The sequence below is a fragment of the Pongo pygmaeus genome, chromosome X (genome assembly GCF_028885625.2).
Source record: "Pongo pygmaeus isolate AG05252 chromosome X, NHGRI_mPonPyg2-v2.0_pri, whole genome shotgun sequence".
Lineage (NCBI taxonomy): Eukaryota > Metazoa > Chordata > Mammalia > Primates > Hominidae > Pongo > Pongo pygmaeus.
Genome location: NC_072396.2, coordinates 113561016 through 113573571, shown reverse-complemented (window position 1 = coordinate 113573571; position 12556 = coordinate 113561016). Strand labels below are relative to the sequence as shown.

Here is a 12556-nt window from a genome sequence, read left to right as displayed (position 1 = left end):
AGGGAAGAGAAGAGGGAGCCTCAGAGGAAAGGAAGGGGCAATGAGAACAAGGAAGAGGAGAGGAAGTAAGGCCCAAGGAAAGGTCAGGAGAGGAGGAGAGATCCTTTCTGTGTCTGTACCCTCTACCTCCCCCACCAGAAACAGGTGTTGTACATTGCATCATAGGGGCTGGGGGACATGGGGTTTCTGGTCCACCAGGGACATGCAATATACCCCCAATAAGACCATGTCGCCAGCACACTTCAGAAATTCTGATTCAACATTTTCACTCCTCATCCACTCTGTGCTACTGGAAGCAAGAGTTGCTCCAGTACATGGGGCAGAAATATCACATTTGATGGTGAGCCCGGTGTGATTTCAAAGTTGATGGCTAGGAATGTCTTTTCCTTCCGGCTGACCGATGTTTGAAATTCCTCCATTAAAGCCTTTTCTCTTGGGCTCAAGGTTTATATCCAGTAAGAACCTCCTTCCCTCCACGCCATCTCCTCTACTAGGTTGATGACACTTTACGTTATTTCCCTTAGTGGAATCAAAAACATGGATTAATTGGGTGAGAGAGGAGAACATAGGGCAGTTGAGTAATTGGCTGGGTTGAGGTTACAAAGAAAGAGACCAAAGTGAGGAAGCTGAAGTAGCTTGGGGGAGGACTCATTTAGAGATGAGAAGCTCAGCCTCTTGGGCCTACTGCCCATTGCCCACTTCAAGCCCCTCTTGTACTATACTGGCAACAAATTATCAATGCCTAACTGGCCAGTTCTACTTTTTCAGTATTTCTCTTCTGGTGGGCTAGTGATAAGTCACTGTATTACCTCTTCTCATACATGAGTCCTGTTTCAGTCACTGTTTTTCTGACAAGTGTGGAGCTCCTTGCTGAGATTTTTGTATATATCTAGGCTTATCAGCTGTATTTACCAGAAACTTTTAGGTAGATTTACGTTCTGGGGAGACTTTCTCAAATGATTGCTCTTCAGCCAGTTTATGTTGTTGTTGCCAGAGGTGGACACTTTAAAAATATTTTGTAATTTTTTATTGTAAACTGACAATTAATAATTGTGTACTTTATGGGGTACAAAGTGATGTTATGATTTATTAATACAATGTGGAATAATTCAATTAAACTAGTTAACACAGACATCACCTCAAATACTTAACATTTTTTTTTGTGGTGAGAACATTTGACATGCATTTGCTTAGTGATTTTGAAATGTACAACATTATTAACTATATTCACCGTGATATGCAATAGAGCTGAAAAAATCACACATATTCTTCCTGTCTAACTGAACAGATTTTGTGTTCTTACACCATTATCTCTTCATTTCACCTACCTTTGGCTTCTGTAACCACCATTCTACTCTCTGCTTCTATTAGTTCAATTGTTTTAGATTCCAAATATAAGTGAAAACATGCAGTATTTGCCTTTCTGTGCCTGGCTTATTTCACTTAGCAAATGTTCTTCAATTCCATTCATGTTGTCACAAGTGATAGAATTTATTTCTTTTTAAAGGATGAATAGTATTCCATTGTATGTATACACTAAATTTTTTTATCCATTCATCTGTTGATAAACAGGTTAATTCCATAACTCGGCTAATGTGCCTAGTGCTGCAATGAACATGGGAGTGCAGATATTTTTTTGACAAACTGATTCCAATATTTTGAGTAAATACCCAGAAGTGGAATTGCTAGATCATATGGTAATTCTACTTTAACTTTTTGGACGAATCTTCATGCTGTTTTCCATAATGGCTGTACTAATTTACATTCTAGAAGTGTGCACTTTCTGAACTTGTCTTTGAATTCTGGGGTTAAACAGTATTTGGTTCTCAGGTTCCTAAGTATTAGTATTTGTTTTATTTTCCCCAGTCTTTCCCATTCATACCCCAATCCCAGCATACACACACAAGCAGTTGTGTGTGCATATGAGCACACACATGCACACACACCAGCAATTGAATTAAGAAATAGTGAGATTGTATTGACAGATCCATGAAGGTCAGAAAGTTTTGCCTCAAATTCTTGCCCCATCACTGACTTAATGTCTGACATCAGACAAGTAATTTCACCCTCTCTCTGTGCTTTCGTTTGTCCACATAGAGGCCTCATCTGACTTGTGGTTATCAGGAAGCTCATTAATCTCACAAGCTTCAAATTTCCCAATTGTTGCTTTTTGGCCTCTAGATCTGCCTTTTGACTCCAGTGTGTTGGAGAAGCTTTGTGGTATGGAAGGAAGAGCATTTAAAATTTGGTGTCTAGTAGAGCTGGCTTCAAGTCCCAACTGTGCCTATTTATTGACAAGTCATTTAATCTCCAGGAATCTCAGTGTCCCCATTCGCAGGATGAGATTAATAATTAACCTACATTCTAGATTTTTGTGAGGATTAAATAAGATAGGAGATACCAAAATGCCTCATAAGCATCATGCCAAAGTAAGATGCTCTTATTTGGGGGATCTCTAGGACTGCTTGGGGATTGATATTGGGTCAAAGAGTTTGCTTCAGGCTTTAGTTGTTGCCATACTTGTTTTCTCTCTTTTTCTCCCTTCAGCAAAATTGTGGAAGTCAGGTAGGTAAACAGAGAACGGGGATTCTAAGAATTCTTTTGGATGGGCTCCAAAACCTCAGGGAGCCTCTGGAGCTCCCCCGCATACTCTTTGATTTGGAAGCTTGCCTGAGTCCATAACACTTCTATCCTCTTTTGCAACCATTAGTTTTGGCATCCCAGTGTGTCCTAAGACCCACCCAAATCTTTGGACAATCCTGGCATCTACAAAGCTCCCTTGGGGATTGGCATGCTGTTCTGATAGCCTCTAGATCTCAAGACAAACAGTCAAATATGGCTGAGGGTGGGGGGCCCTTGAGTTTGAACTTTAATAGTATGTTTTTCCAAAATAAGATCCAGTGGTGCCTTGAGTATTCCAAGTGCACAAGGGCTGAGAGTTTCAATTAATGAAACAGTCTGATTATTTACTGGGCAACTGTCTGTATAAGACACTACACTACGTACTGTGTAAAAAGAAAAAGCTTTGGAATCAGAGGAGTTGGGCTTAATGTGTTTAGAACCTATAACATGTCCTAATGGTTGTGTTTAACTGTACTGTGAGCTCCTTAAGGATGGAGCCATCTCTGTATTCTCAGCCCTAGTACAGGAGGAGTGGAATAAATGAAAGAATGAGTGATGGAATATATTTTCAAGTTGCTTACCTCTTCTGAAAACAGAGTGGGCTCAAATAGTCCAATTATTTGAACTATTTGAGGCTTAGGGAGAGTCTGATGCCAGTTAATGGAGGTTGGACTATAGTGGTATGCTCTTTCTACTTGCCTCACAGAAGGCTTGTTCAAGCCTTGAATCAAATATTTGCAAAATGCTTTGATATTCTCCAATTAAATGTGCTAATTATTATGGTTGTTGTCATTATTGTTAAGGGATAAATATATGTGATGTAAAATAGGGAACAGTGGACTTGATATTTAAAGGGGTAAATCTAATTGGAATTTCTAAGTTAAACAATTCAGAACTGCTCCAAATGAGAGCTGCTGAGAGTGAGACCGTATTTCAGATTAATGAGTTGGAAACACATCCCATTACTTTTCTCAGTCTTGGTAAACACATCTTTTTCTTATGGATTAGAGGAAATGAGAGAACAGATGAAAGAGAATTGAAAGGAGGAGAGAGAAGCACATTGAGAGGAGAGTTTACTGGAAAGAGAGAAAGGCAGAACAGAGGCAGAAAATTTGACTCCTCTGAGGTCATCACTCAGGCCCTGGGGTGACTAACTTGAGTTTACACTCCTTTTCTCTTCTGAGACCTATGGTTCTTGACAACCAAGTAACTGAGCTATAGATGGAGGCCAACTTGGGGTCTTGCCCTACCTGTAAGAGTTCCTTGGCTGGAAGGAAAGAACACTGCACAAATGTAGACCTCTCAAAATAGCCAGGATAATTTAGGCTTAAAATTTAACAGCCTGTTTTCCATTTCTACTCTCTTTTTGGGTTTGGTGAGAGCCAATGAATGAGAGGGTAAGCGGGTAGGTAGAATCTGAATATATGTACTCTAGATACAGAAGACAATGGCTTACCTAATGCCAAAAGATCAGGGCACAAATGATAAACAAAATCTTCAACTGAGCATCCAGACATTTGGTTGCTGTGAAGCCAAACATCCACACATTCCCAATGATGAAGCTGTATGGTGGCGGTAGACAAAACATCTGGATGACAGCTTGATATAGTGTTCACTTTTCATCTGGCTGCTCTGGCTCAGGCCCGTAGGGAGGAAGACTCCAGGGAGTGGTGAGGCAATTTCTGAGCCAACCTGAATGCTTATATTCTTTTGGAAAATTGATTATAGCATGCTTAAGATTTTTCATGTTTTCTATAATAAGGGCAAAGGCACTGAGGAGACCTTCTGGCTGGTTGGGAAAAAAGGCTTCATGAAGCCCCTTCCTGTGCCCCCACCAGTGGACAAAGATGGGTAAGTAGAGTCCACATTTAATTGGAGTCTTCCTATGCCACACTCTGCCACACTTTCTTCACTACCTATTTGATGTCTCCCCTGCCCTGCAGGCAAGTGGGCCATGGCCTGCAACCAGTGGAGATTGCAGCCTTCCAAAGAAGAAAAGCAGAAAGGCAGTTGGTGAGAAACAAGCCATAAGGTAATGGCCAGGAGGAAAACAGAGCACAGCAGCTTGCCAAATTTTCAAATCTGGGGCTTCCTTTGGCATGCGTGCCAGTGTCAGCCTACACTCTGTTGGCATAGTGTGATGGAGCTGGAGAATTTCCAAGCTCTAATAAAATGGGTGAAAAACTTGTTGTGGGGAGGCCTGATGCAGGGTGAGCTGCACCTGAGGGAAATTGTCTGCCCTGGCCCGAGAGAGACCCTTACCTCTTGCCCTGACAACATATTTGAATGCTAACAAAGCTGGCCTTGCTATCCAGTTATCAGGCAGGTACACCTGTCTCTTTTATTGTTGAGCACCTGGGCCACATGGTGAGCCACATCAGATCTTTAGAGACTTACATCTGTCTAAGCAATAGCAGTAGGACTACCTGCTATTCCTGGGATCTGTTGGCAAGATCACCTTGGAGGGGATGTTTATGTCATTTCCTCCGGAGGCACTGCTGCCTGATCCCTTTCAAGGGATCAGTTTTGCCAACCAAAATAAGACTGGCTACTCTTTGACTGCCTGGCTTGTATTCAGGACAATTTCTCCCATCTTTCCTCCCTTACTAGGATGGTACAATTCTGAAGCAGCAACAACCATCTAATTATCAAGAATTCTCTCCACATATTTATCCGTATTTATCTCTGAGGAATCCATTGTGTTCTTGGGCCCTTCTCAGTATCTCTTCTCTTCTTTATCGTGTTTGCTTTTTTTTCTTTTAAATCTTGCTTTCTTATTCTCTCTTCCATGGAAACTTTGGCCCTGAAACACTTTGCTTCCTCCACATATCCTTGGAAATCACAAGATTCTAAGGTAAACATTAAGGCATCTCCACATACTCCTGCTCCCTTGTTCTCTAACATGTCCCAGAATAATCACAATTCTAGCAGCCACTACTAAAGGCATCCACATACTTTCATATTCTCCCACTGGCCTCTGATGACTGTTGATTCTTTGTGACTGTTTCTGTCCTAAGGAAACCCCAATGCATCTTCATTTCTGCAACAATAACAGGTACCCTGAACTAGTCGTAAACATTTATGCATCACAAAGGCTTCTGTATTGAGTGTGTGGCTCTTCTGCAGCCTCCTGCATCACCCTCTGACTCACTGACACCTGGGGCCAAGATTTGTTCTACAGTCTTCCAATTTCCAGAAACATTCTTTCCTGTGAGTAGGGAAACACAGGAACAACACACACACAGATCCAGACACATACTCTCTAGCCTCTCTCTCTCTTTCTCTCTCTCTCTGCAGGAAAGTGTTTGGAAGCTCTTGAAGGATTTATCCCTTTGGAAGGGTAGTGTGGCATTGGAGGCACTGTACAAGAACCCATCCACTCCTAAGAATGTGTTGGAGTTTGCAGCAGAAAATACTGCAGCTCACTTACCATCATTGGCTGTGTGATTGGTAGTGCTTTCCTGACATGCAGATGAATGTTGCTTAGGTCATTTGTAAATTCACTCATCTGGAACCCCTTGACAGAGGGCCAGCTTCTGTGTACTGTAGATATATGGAACAGATTGAAGCCATTGGGTCAAGAGAGGATTCCACCTCTGGTCCTGGCCTTGTTAACACATGTACTTCAACCAGCATGTTAACTGACCACGTGGCCTTGGTGGCCTATACAAATCACAAAAATCCCCAAGAAGTGCATCCCTGACAAATTTCAGAAGGCTTGTCCTAAATCCAAGCACTCCTCTGTTGCTGTTACTTGCTAATACCACCTATTCCAGAATGTTTCCAACTTTGTGTGAATTTACAGGCTGACACTTACTGGGATAGACCCAACTTACAAAAGACCTATGATACCTATGAATGCCACTGACTTGCTGCCACCGTCATAAGAGATGTTGAGGAAAAACTTGAAACATTTAAGAGAGCCCCGTGAGGCTGGCCAGGGAGGAAGAAAAACTGCTATGAAAGGGGGCACAGCTTTGGTGAAGTGATTACAGGGGCTGCCTCTCAAGCAGGTCCCTACGCTTCACCTGATAACTCTTATCTTGTGTCCCCAAATATCCACTACTTCTCAAACCTGGTTTTTGTATCATCTGGTTACTTTCCATAAAATTTCAACAACTGGGGTTAATTTTGGGCTGACAACCCCCTCTTTTAATCATAGATGTGCTTTCTTGAGGGTGAGAAGCAATTAATCACCCATATCATAATGAAGGTGAACTGACCTAAATGTTCAGGAGGACTTGGCAGTTTCATTTTGATTAGGACAAGGAGAAATGGGGAAGTTGGCAGTTTTGAAGAATAGACGGTCACACTGGCAGGCTTGGTATAACATAAAAGCAGTGGATCCCTGGGAAATAGAAGAAGGGTGAAAATAAGTATGAAGGTGGAAAAGTTAGCTCAGATTCCACCTCTTTTAAACCTTTTGAGTCTTTATTGGACTCAACGAATGGAGAGAAAGCACATTTTCCTTCTGCTATCAGGACCCAGGACTCCCACCAGAGCTTTAATATAACTCTGCTCTATGTGGGTTAAATCAGCCTTTGTGGACTGGCTAGAAACCTGACCACCACACATATAGCACTGTTACTATGGAGGAAGCCATTCCAAGTTCCAAATCATCGACTTATAAATGTGTAGAACATAGCTCGTTAGTAAGTTGAAGACCACCTGTATATTAACATGCCCTCTTTTTTGTTAAATTTGTAAAACCCTTGTAGATAGCAATGTCTAATTTTGCAAACCTGACACATGTGATAATGTTTATTTGTTTAACAATCCAGGAAAGTTGAGCAATTTGCAAGCTGTTTATGGAGTATAGTAGTGGTGTGGGGCTTGGAATCATTCATATTGAAATCCTGTGAAAGGCCTAGGATATATAAGGTATGATTACTGTTTTCTCTTTCTCTCGCCCAGGGGCAAAGGGCTCCAAGATTTGAATCTTCTCTTGGTGAGGCAATGGGAAAGCTCACTTCAGTTCAACAAATTGTTCTACCTGGGCAAGAAATTTAGTGAATGACTACATCTCTGAGGATGACCTAATTCCGGTGTGAGCAGGAACCTGGGAAGTAATTTTTAAAAGTTTTGCTCAATACCCAGCTATCACTAGCAAGGCCGTATGAATGTAAACTGCAATAGATGTGAACCTTATGGAAGAGTAGAGAGCCACCTCCAAGTTTAGTCATTCCAAAGTAGCAGGCCCAACTTGGATTAAGATGAGAAGCTCTCTATTTTCACTATGTTTTCTTTTTCATTTTGTTTTAATCTCTAGGAAGTATTTAATGAACATAATTTATAACTCAGATACTATAAGATTAGTGCCAGGAAAAAAAAAAAACCTTCCAGCAAACATACATCTGAATCCCAGTCTATTGTGACCTCAATTGGCTGGAATGCATAAGGAAGAAAGAGGGAGAAGAGTCTGGTTAATTGTGTTGTTTGGACAACTGAAGGCTAAGAAGTTTGTTTTCTTAGTGCTCATTTTTCAAAATCTTTCCAAAACTGTCACTGTCTCTTTTCCTAAGTTAGGCAACATAATTGGATAGTCCTTGCTAGATGAGTATTTAACTGGGACTCAGGGTAGTATTCTAAACATGACAGAATAAATGTAAGATATATTGTCGGGGTAAAAGATATAAAAATCATAGATTGAACTGAGCGATTCCCTTCAAGTTTTGTATTTTCCCTCCCTTTTCCTTCCCACCCTGCCTTTCAACCCTCTACCCCTTCTCCTAAAATAAATCCCTTTGAACATTTGTTTTTACTTTATGCTTTTAGTTTTCCAGATTCCACTTTCAAGGGGTTATTGGCAGTGGCTTGCCACAGTCACGTGGACCAAAGCAATAAGGCTTAAGTCTCAGGCATGTTTAAAATAGTTAAGCAAGCTTTTCCTCTCATTTATTATATTTAAAAAATCTCTTTATTAAAACAGCTGAACCCAAACATATCAGCTAGTAAAGCAGTTAATTCTTTTTAGTACAACCCCTTTTAAAGAAATAAATGCCTAAGGTATAATTTGATACCTTTCTCACTATTATTTAATTTTTCCACTATCAACTCACCCTGGATCTGAGCTTAGAGTGAAAAGTTCTTCCCAGCAGTTTTCCTTCAACCTTCAGTCAAAGGCCCTTGGACTACTTATCTCTTAACAGAATCCAACTTCTGCCAGCCTCAGGTGGTCTACTTACTATGCCAAAGCTGTTCAAGAGGATGCAGAAAAGGCTTAAGTTGCCTTTCAACTTCCTTAAGCAGAGTTTCTAACTCCTTTTTCCAGACATGCCAGAGAAGGATGCATAAAATATCATCCTCTATTTTTAACAAGGTCTCAGTCAAAAGCTGAGCTTTTAAGATCTAACCAGAAGTTTGGGTGACAAATGTAATAATGTTTATTTGTTTAACAATCCAGGAAAGTTGAGGAATTTGCAAGCTGTTTATGGAATGTAGTAGTGGTGTGGGGGCTTGGAATTATTCATATTGAAATCCTGTGAAAGGCCTAGGATATGTAAGGCATGCTTACTGTTTTCTCTTTCTCTCGCTCTAGGGCAAAGGGCTCCAAGATTTGAATCTTTTCTTGGTGAGGCAATAAAAAAGCTTCACTTCTTCCAGAGATGGTAGCACTGTCCTGCAGAATACATATGGAAGGATAATTGAGGGCAAGGGAGTGGCAGTGGGGCTGCAGCTCCAGAGCCTCCATGAATTTGTATTCTCCCAAACACAGTTCAGTTATTTAGCCCTAGGACCTATAGCTCCGGGATGGGCCTGCAAAATGAACACTGCTCAGCCAAAATCTTTTATTAAGCACAAAACCCACTGAGAGGGATTCCTAACTCTGTATCTGATCCTATCCCCTATTTCCCTCCTTAGTATTTCTCTAGTCCAGCATGTCAACCAAGTTTATCTTGTCAAGCCTACTAATTCTGTCTTGTTCACGATCACATCTTCCTTTGCTTGATTTTATCATGAGGCCCTTTGTAAAACTATTCCATCCATTTTTAGATTCTTTTTCATTAAGGCCTTCTGCATTGACCAAAACTAAGTTTTCTTCAATTTTTCTTAGTGCTTTAATTATTTGATCAGAAGAAAAACCATTCCCTACTCTCATATACTATTTGATTTGTTTAGTGAGGTATAGCATGATTCTCACATACAGCTGATTATTTCTGTATTTGTCTGTTGCTACTAGCACACTGGCTTGAGTTGGTCATTAAGAGGGAGTAAAAATTTCTCCCCAGTTGTTTTCCTAAGTACCCTTATATTCCTTGTATAAAATAAAATATTTAGAAAACAATTTAAATAAAGTTTTCAAACAAATTTAAATTTGTTTTATCACATCCCTCATATCTGCTTGTTTTCTTGTGATTTATCTTTTAAAAATAAATTATTGGAAAAACAAAGCCAAATGTGAATGAACTGCAAGTTAGCTTTTGCTTATTTGAGGTTTTACTGTACTTTACAACATAACTGAATAAAATGATCATCCCATGGGGAATTATATAAGTCCTTTTCTTTAGATTTTTTTTCCCTTACGGACCTCAATAGCAATATATGTTCATTGTAGAAAATTTAGAAAAACACAGAAAGGCACACAGGAAGTTAGGATTGTTCAAAATTCCTTTAGATCCTTTATTCTATCTTCCCTGTTTGGCTTCACTTCATAGATTATTACATGTTATTATAGCATCTACCTAGCCAAAGAATACCTGAACTCAGCTGATTCTGAAATTAACCCAGTTTGCTTTTATTTTATTTTATTGTTGGCAATATTATTCATATTTTTGATGTTAGAAGTTGAATCTGTTTAGATTTTGGGAAGCTTTCAGTGATCCAGTCATTCTTTTTTTTTTGAGACAGAGACTCGCTCCATCACCCAGGCAATCCAGTCATTCTTTATTGCACTTGGGATAGCGAAGCAGGAAGAGATAGCAGATGGCTATCTACTTCATCAGAGGGCCATAACTTGGTTTACTACATAAAGCAACTCTAACAAGAAGTATTGTTGCAAGAACTCTCATTTTTCCTACCTTGTCTTAGACATAGTATAAACAACTTTATTACCGAACTACTCATTTAATTACATTCTTGTCCTTAATCCAACTGGAATCAACTTGCAAGGAGTAGGAGGTGGCAAACAGCCAGACAGTAATACTTCATGCACTGGGTGGTCACATCTATGTGATATCAAATAATTGAATGTAACTTAAACACTCAATTGAATCAAGTAAGCATTAATTAGCCAAAAGGCCACAGGAGATTGACCATTTTACTTTAACCTCTTCTCCAGCCACAGCTGGTGGACCTAATCAATGCATTTCCCATCTGACTGGTTGATTATAGCCCATTAAAATAGTGGAGTCTGTGCAATAGAATTCTCTCTCACCCCTTCTGTGGTCCACGCCTTCTTCTCGGGTCAAGATAATTGATGAGTACACCATAGACATGGACACAACTTACCTTTTATAAGACATTATGTGTCTGTTATTTGTGTGTTGTTTGTTTTTCTCCTGGAGTGGTTTGTAAAACCCCTGCAATCTTACTTATTTTGTAGTTTGGATTTGCTGTAGGCCAAGCAATAATGAATTGCTTTCAAAGAGAGAAGCAGAAGTGACCATTAATCTATATATTCACTTTGGCTCACTACAAATTAGAGTGGCTCCAGATGCCACTAAAGAGCTTTCAAAGGTGACTATTCCAAGCAAATGAATATACACATAGAATCATAGAACTGGCAGGGCTTTTGGAAACTATCAACCCTGTTATAGCATGAAGGAAAATATGAAGATTCTGAGAGGAGAAGCTATCCTTTTAAAGTTACCGTCTAGTTAGTAAATAAGAACTTGCTTTACCAAGTCAAAAATAGGTCTGAATTATCAAGGAAAACCTCTGACCCTTAGGAATACTTCTTAGAAATTCTGGGGGTAAGATCCCTAACTGTGTATGTACAAGCACGGGCTTGGCAGGAATACTCTGGTTTGGGGTGTTTTGAGCTAGGTGACTGCTGACATCACGATCCAGAAAGAAATAGAGTACAGAAGGAAGATAGCAGATTCCTTGATCACTAAATCAGCTTTACCATGCAGACAGGATCTAATCCATATATGCCCCTATCTAAGATGATCTGGCCCAAGTGGACGGAAAATAAACCTCTAATTCTGCCTGGCCCTATGGATTCATTTGTAGCTTTTAGCACAGGACCCAGGTCCTATAGAACTAAAGTCTCAGAAATACATGAGGAAATGCCTGACTTTGGAGAACACCAAGAATATTTTCAATGTGCCCAATATCCAAATGGTAGCTCCTATATATAGTGAGAGAAGTTAGGGGAGAACCAAACCTGCGAACTTTAAAGCAAGATAAGAACTGAATCTGATTACTACTTGTCGACACCAACTTTCTCCTCCAGAGACAGGAAATTTCCTGAGTTGTGAGTACAATTTTGTATCCACTGGGTATAGACTAGCCAAAGAAGGGCTTTACTTCAGGGGTGATTGAGCTCATCATGGGGAATAGACACAGGTGAACTTCTCATGACATGGCTTCCTGGAATGATAGATCATAGGAAAAACAATTGTTCAAGCAGCATTGGTAATAAGAATGAGCCCTCTCAGGGACTAGCTGATAGAGCCAGTTTGGGTTTGCTGTAGGCCAAGCAATAATGAATATCTTTCAAAGAGAGACTGGGGGTAGAGGTGACCATTAACCTATATACTCACTTTGGCTCACTATTAGTGGCAGTATTTTAACTTCACTGGGACATCTTTGATGTGGTTTAGAAATAAGTCCAACTTGTTTTGCGGGGCATCCCTTGGTCCAGGAGCAATCTAGGGTCAGATTAAATTTTCTGGATGGTTGTGAAACTGTAGAACCTGCCTCATTGGTCAGATTTGGGTTGATTTAGTCACTGACCCCACAGGACAAACATTAACACAAAATATCCCCA

At 40.2% G+C, this 12556-nt stretch overlaps 1 protein-coding gene across 1 annotated transcript in view; it reads left to right on the top strand.

The window, feature by feature from the left end:
* Positions 1-7629, top strand: part of GUCY2F (guanylate cyclase 2F, retinal) — a 112986-nt gene extending 105357 nt beyond the window's left edge. Inside the window, exons 18-20 of the mRNA XM_054472791.1 lie at positions 4385-4473; positions 4566-4654; positions 7537-7629. Coding sequence (XP_054328766.1) covers positions 4385-4473; positions 4566-4653 — 177 coding nt within the window. The 3' untranslated portion in view covers position 4654; positions 7537-7629. The remainder of the gene's footprint in view (positions 1-4384; positions 4474-4565; positions 4655-7536) is intronic.
* The last annotated feature ends 4927 nt before the right edge of the window (positions 7630-12556 follow it).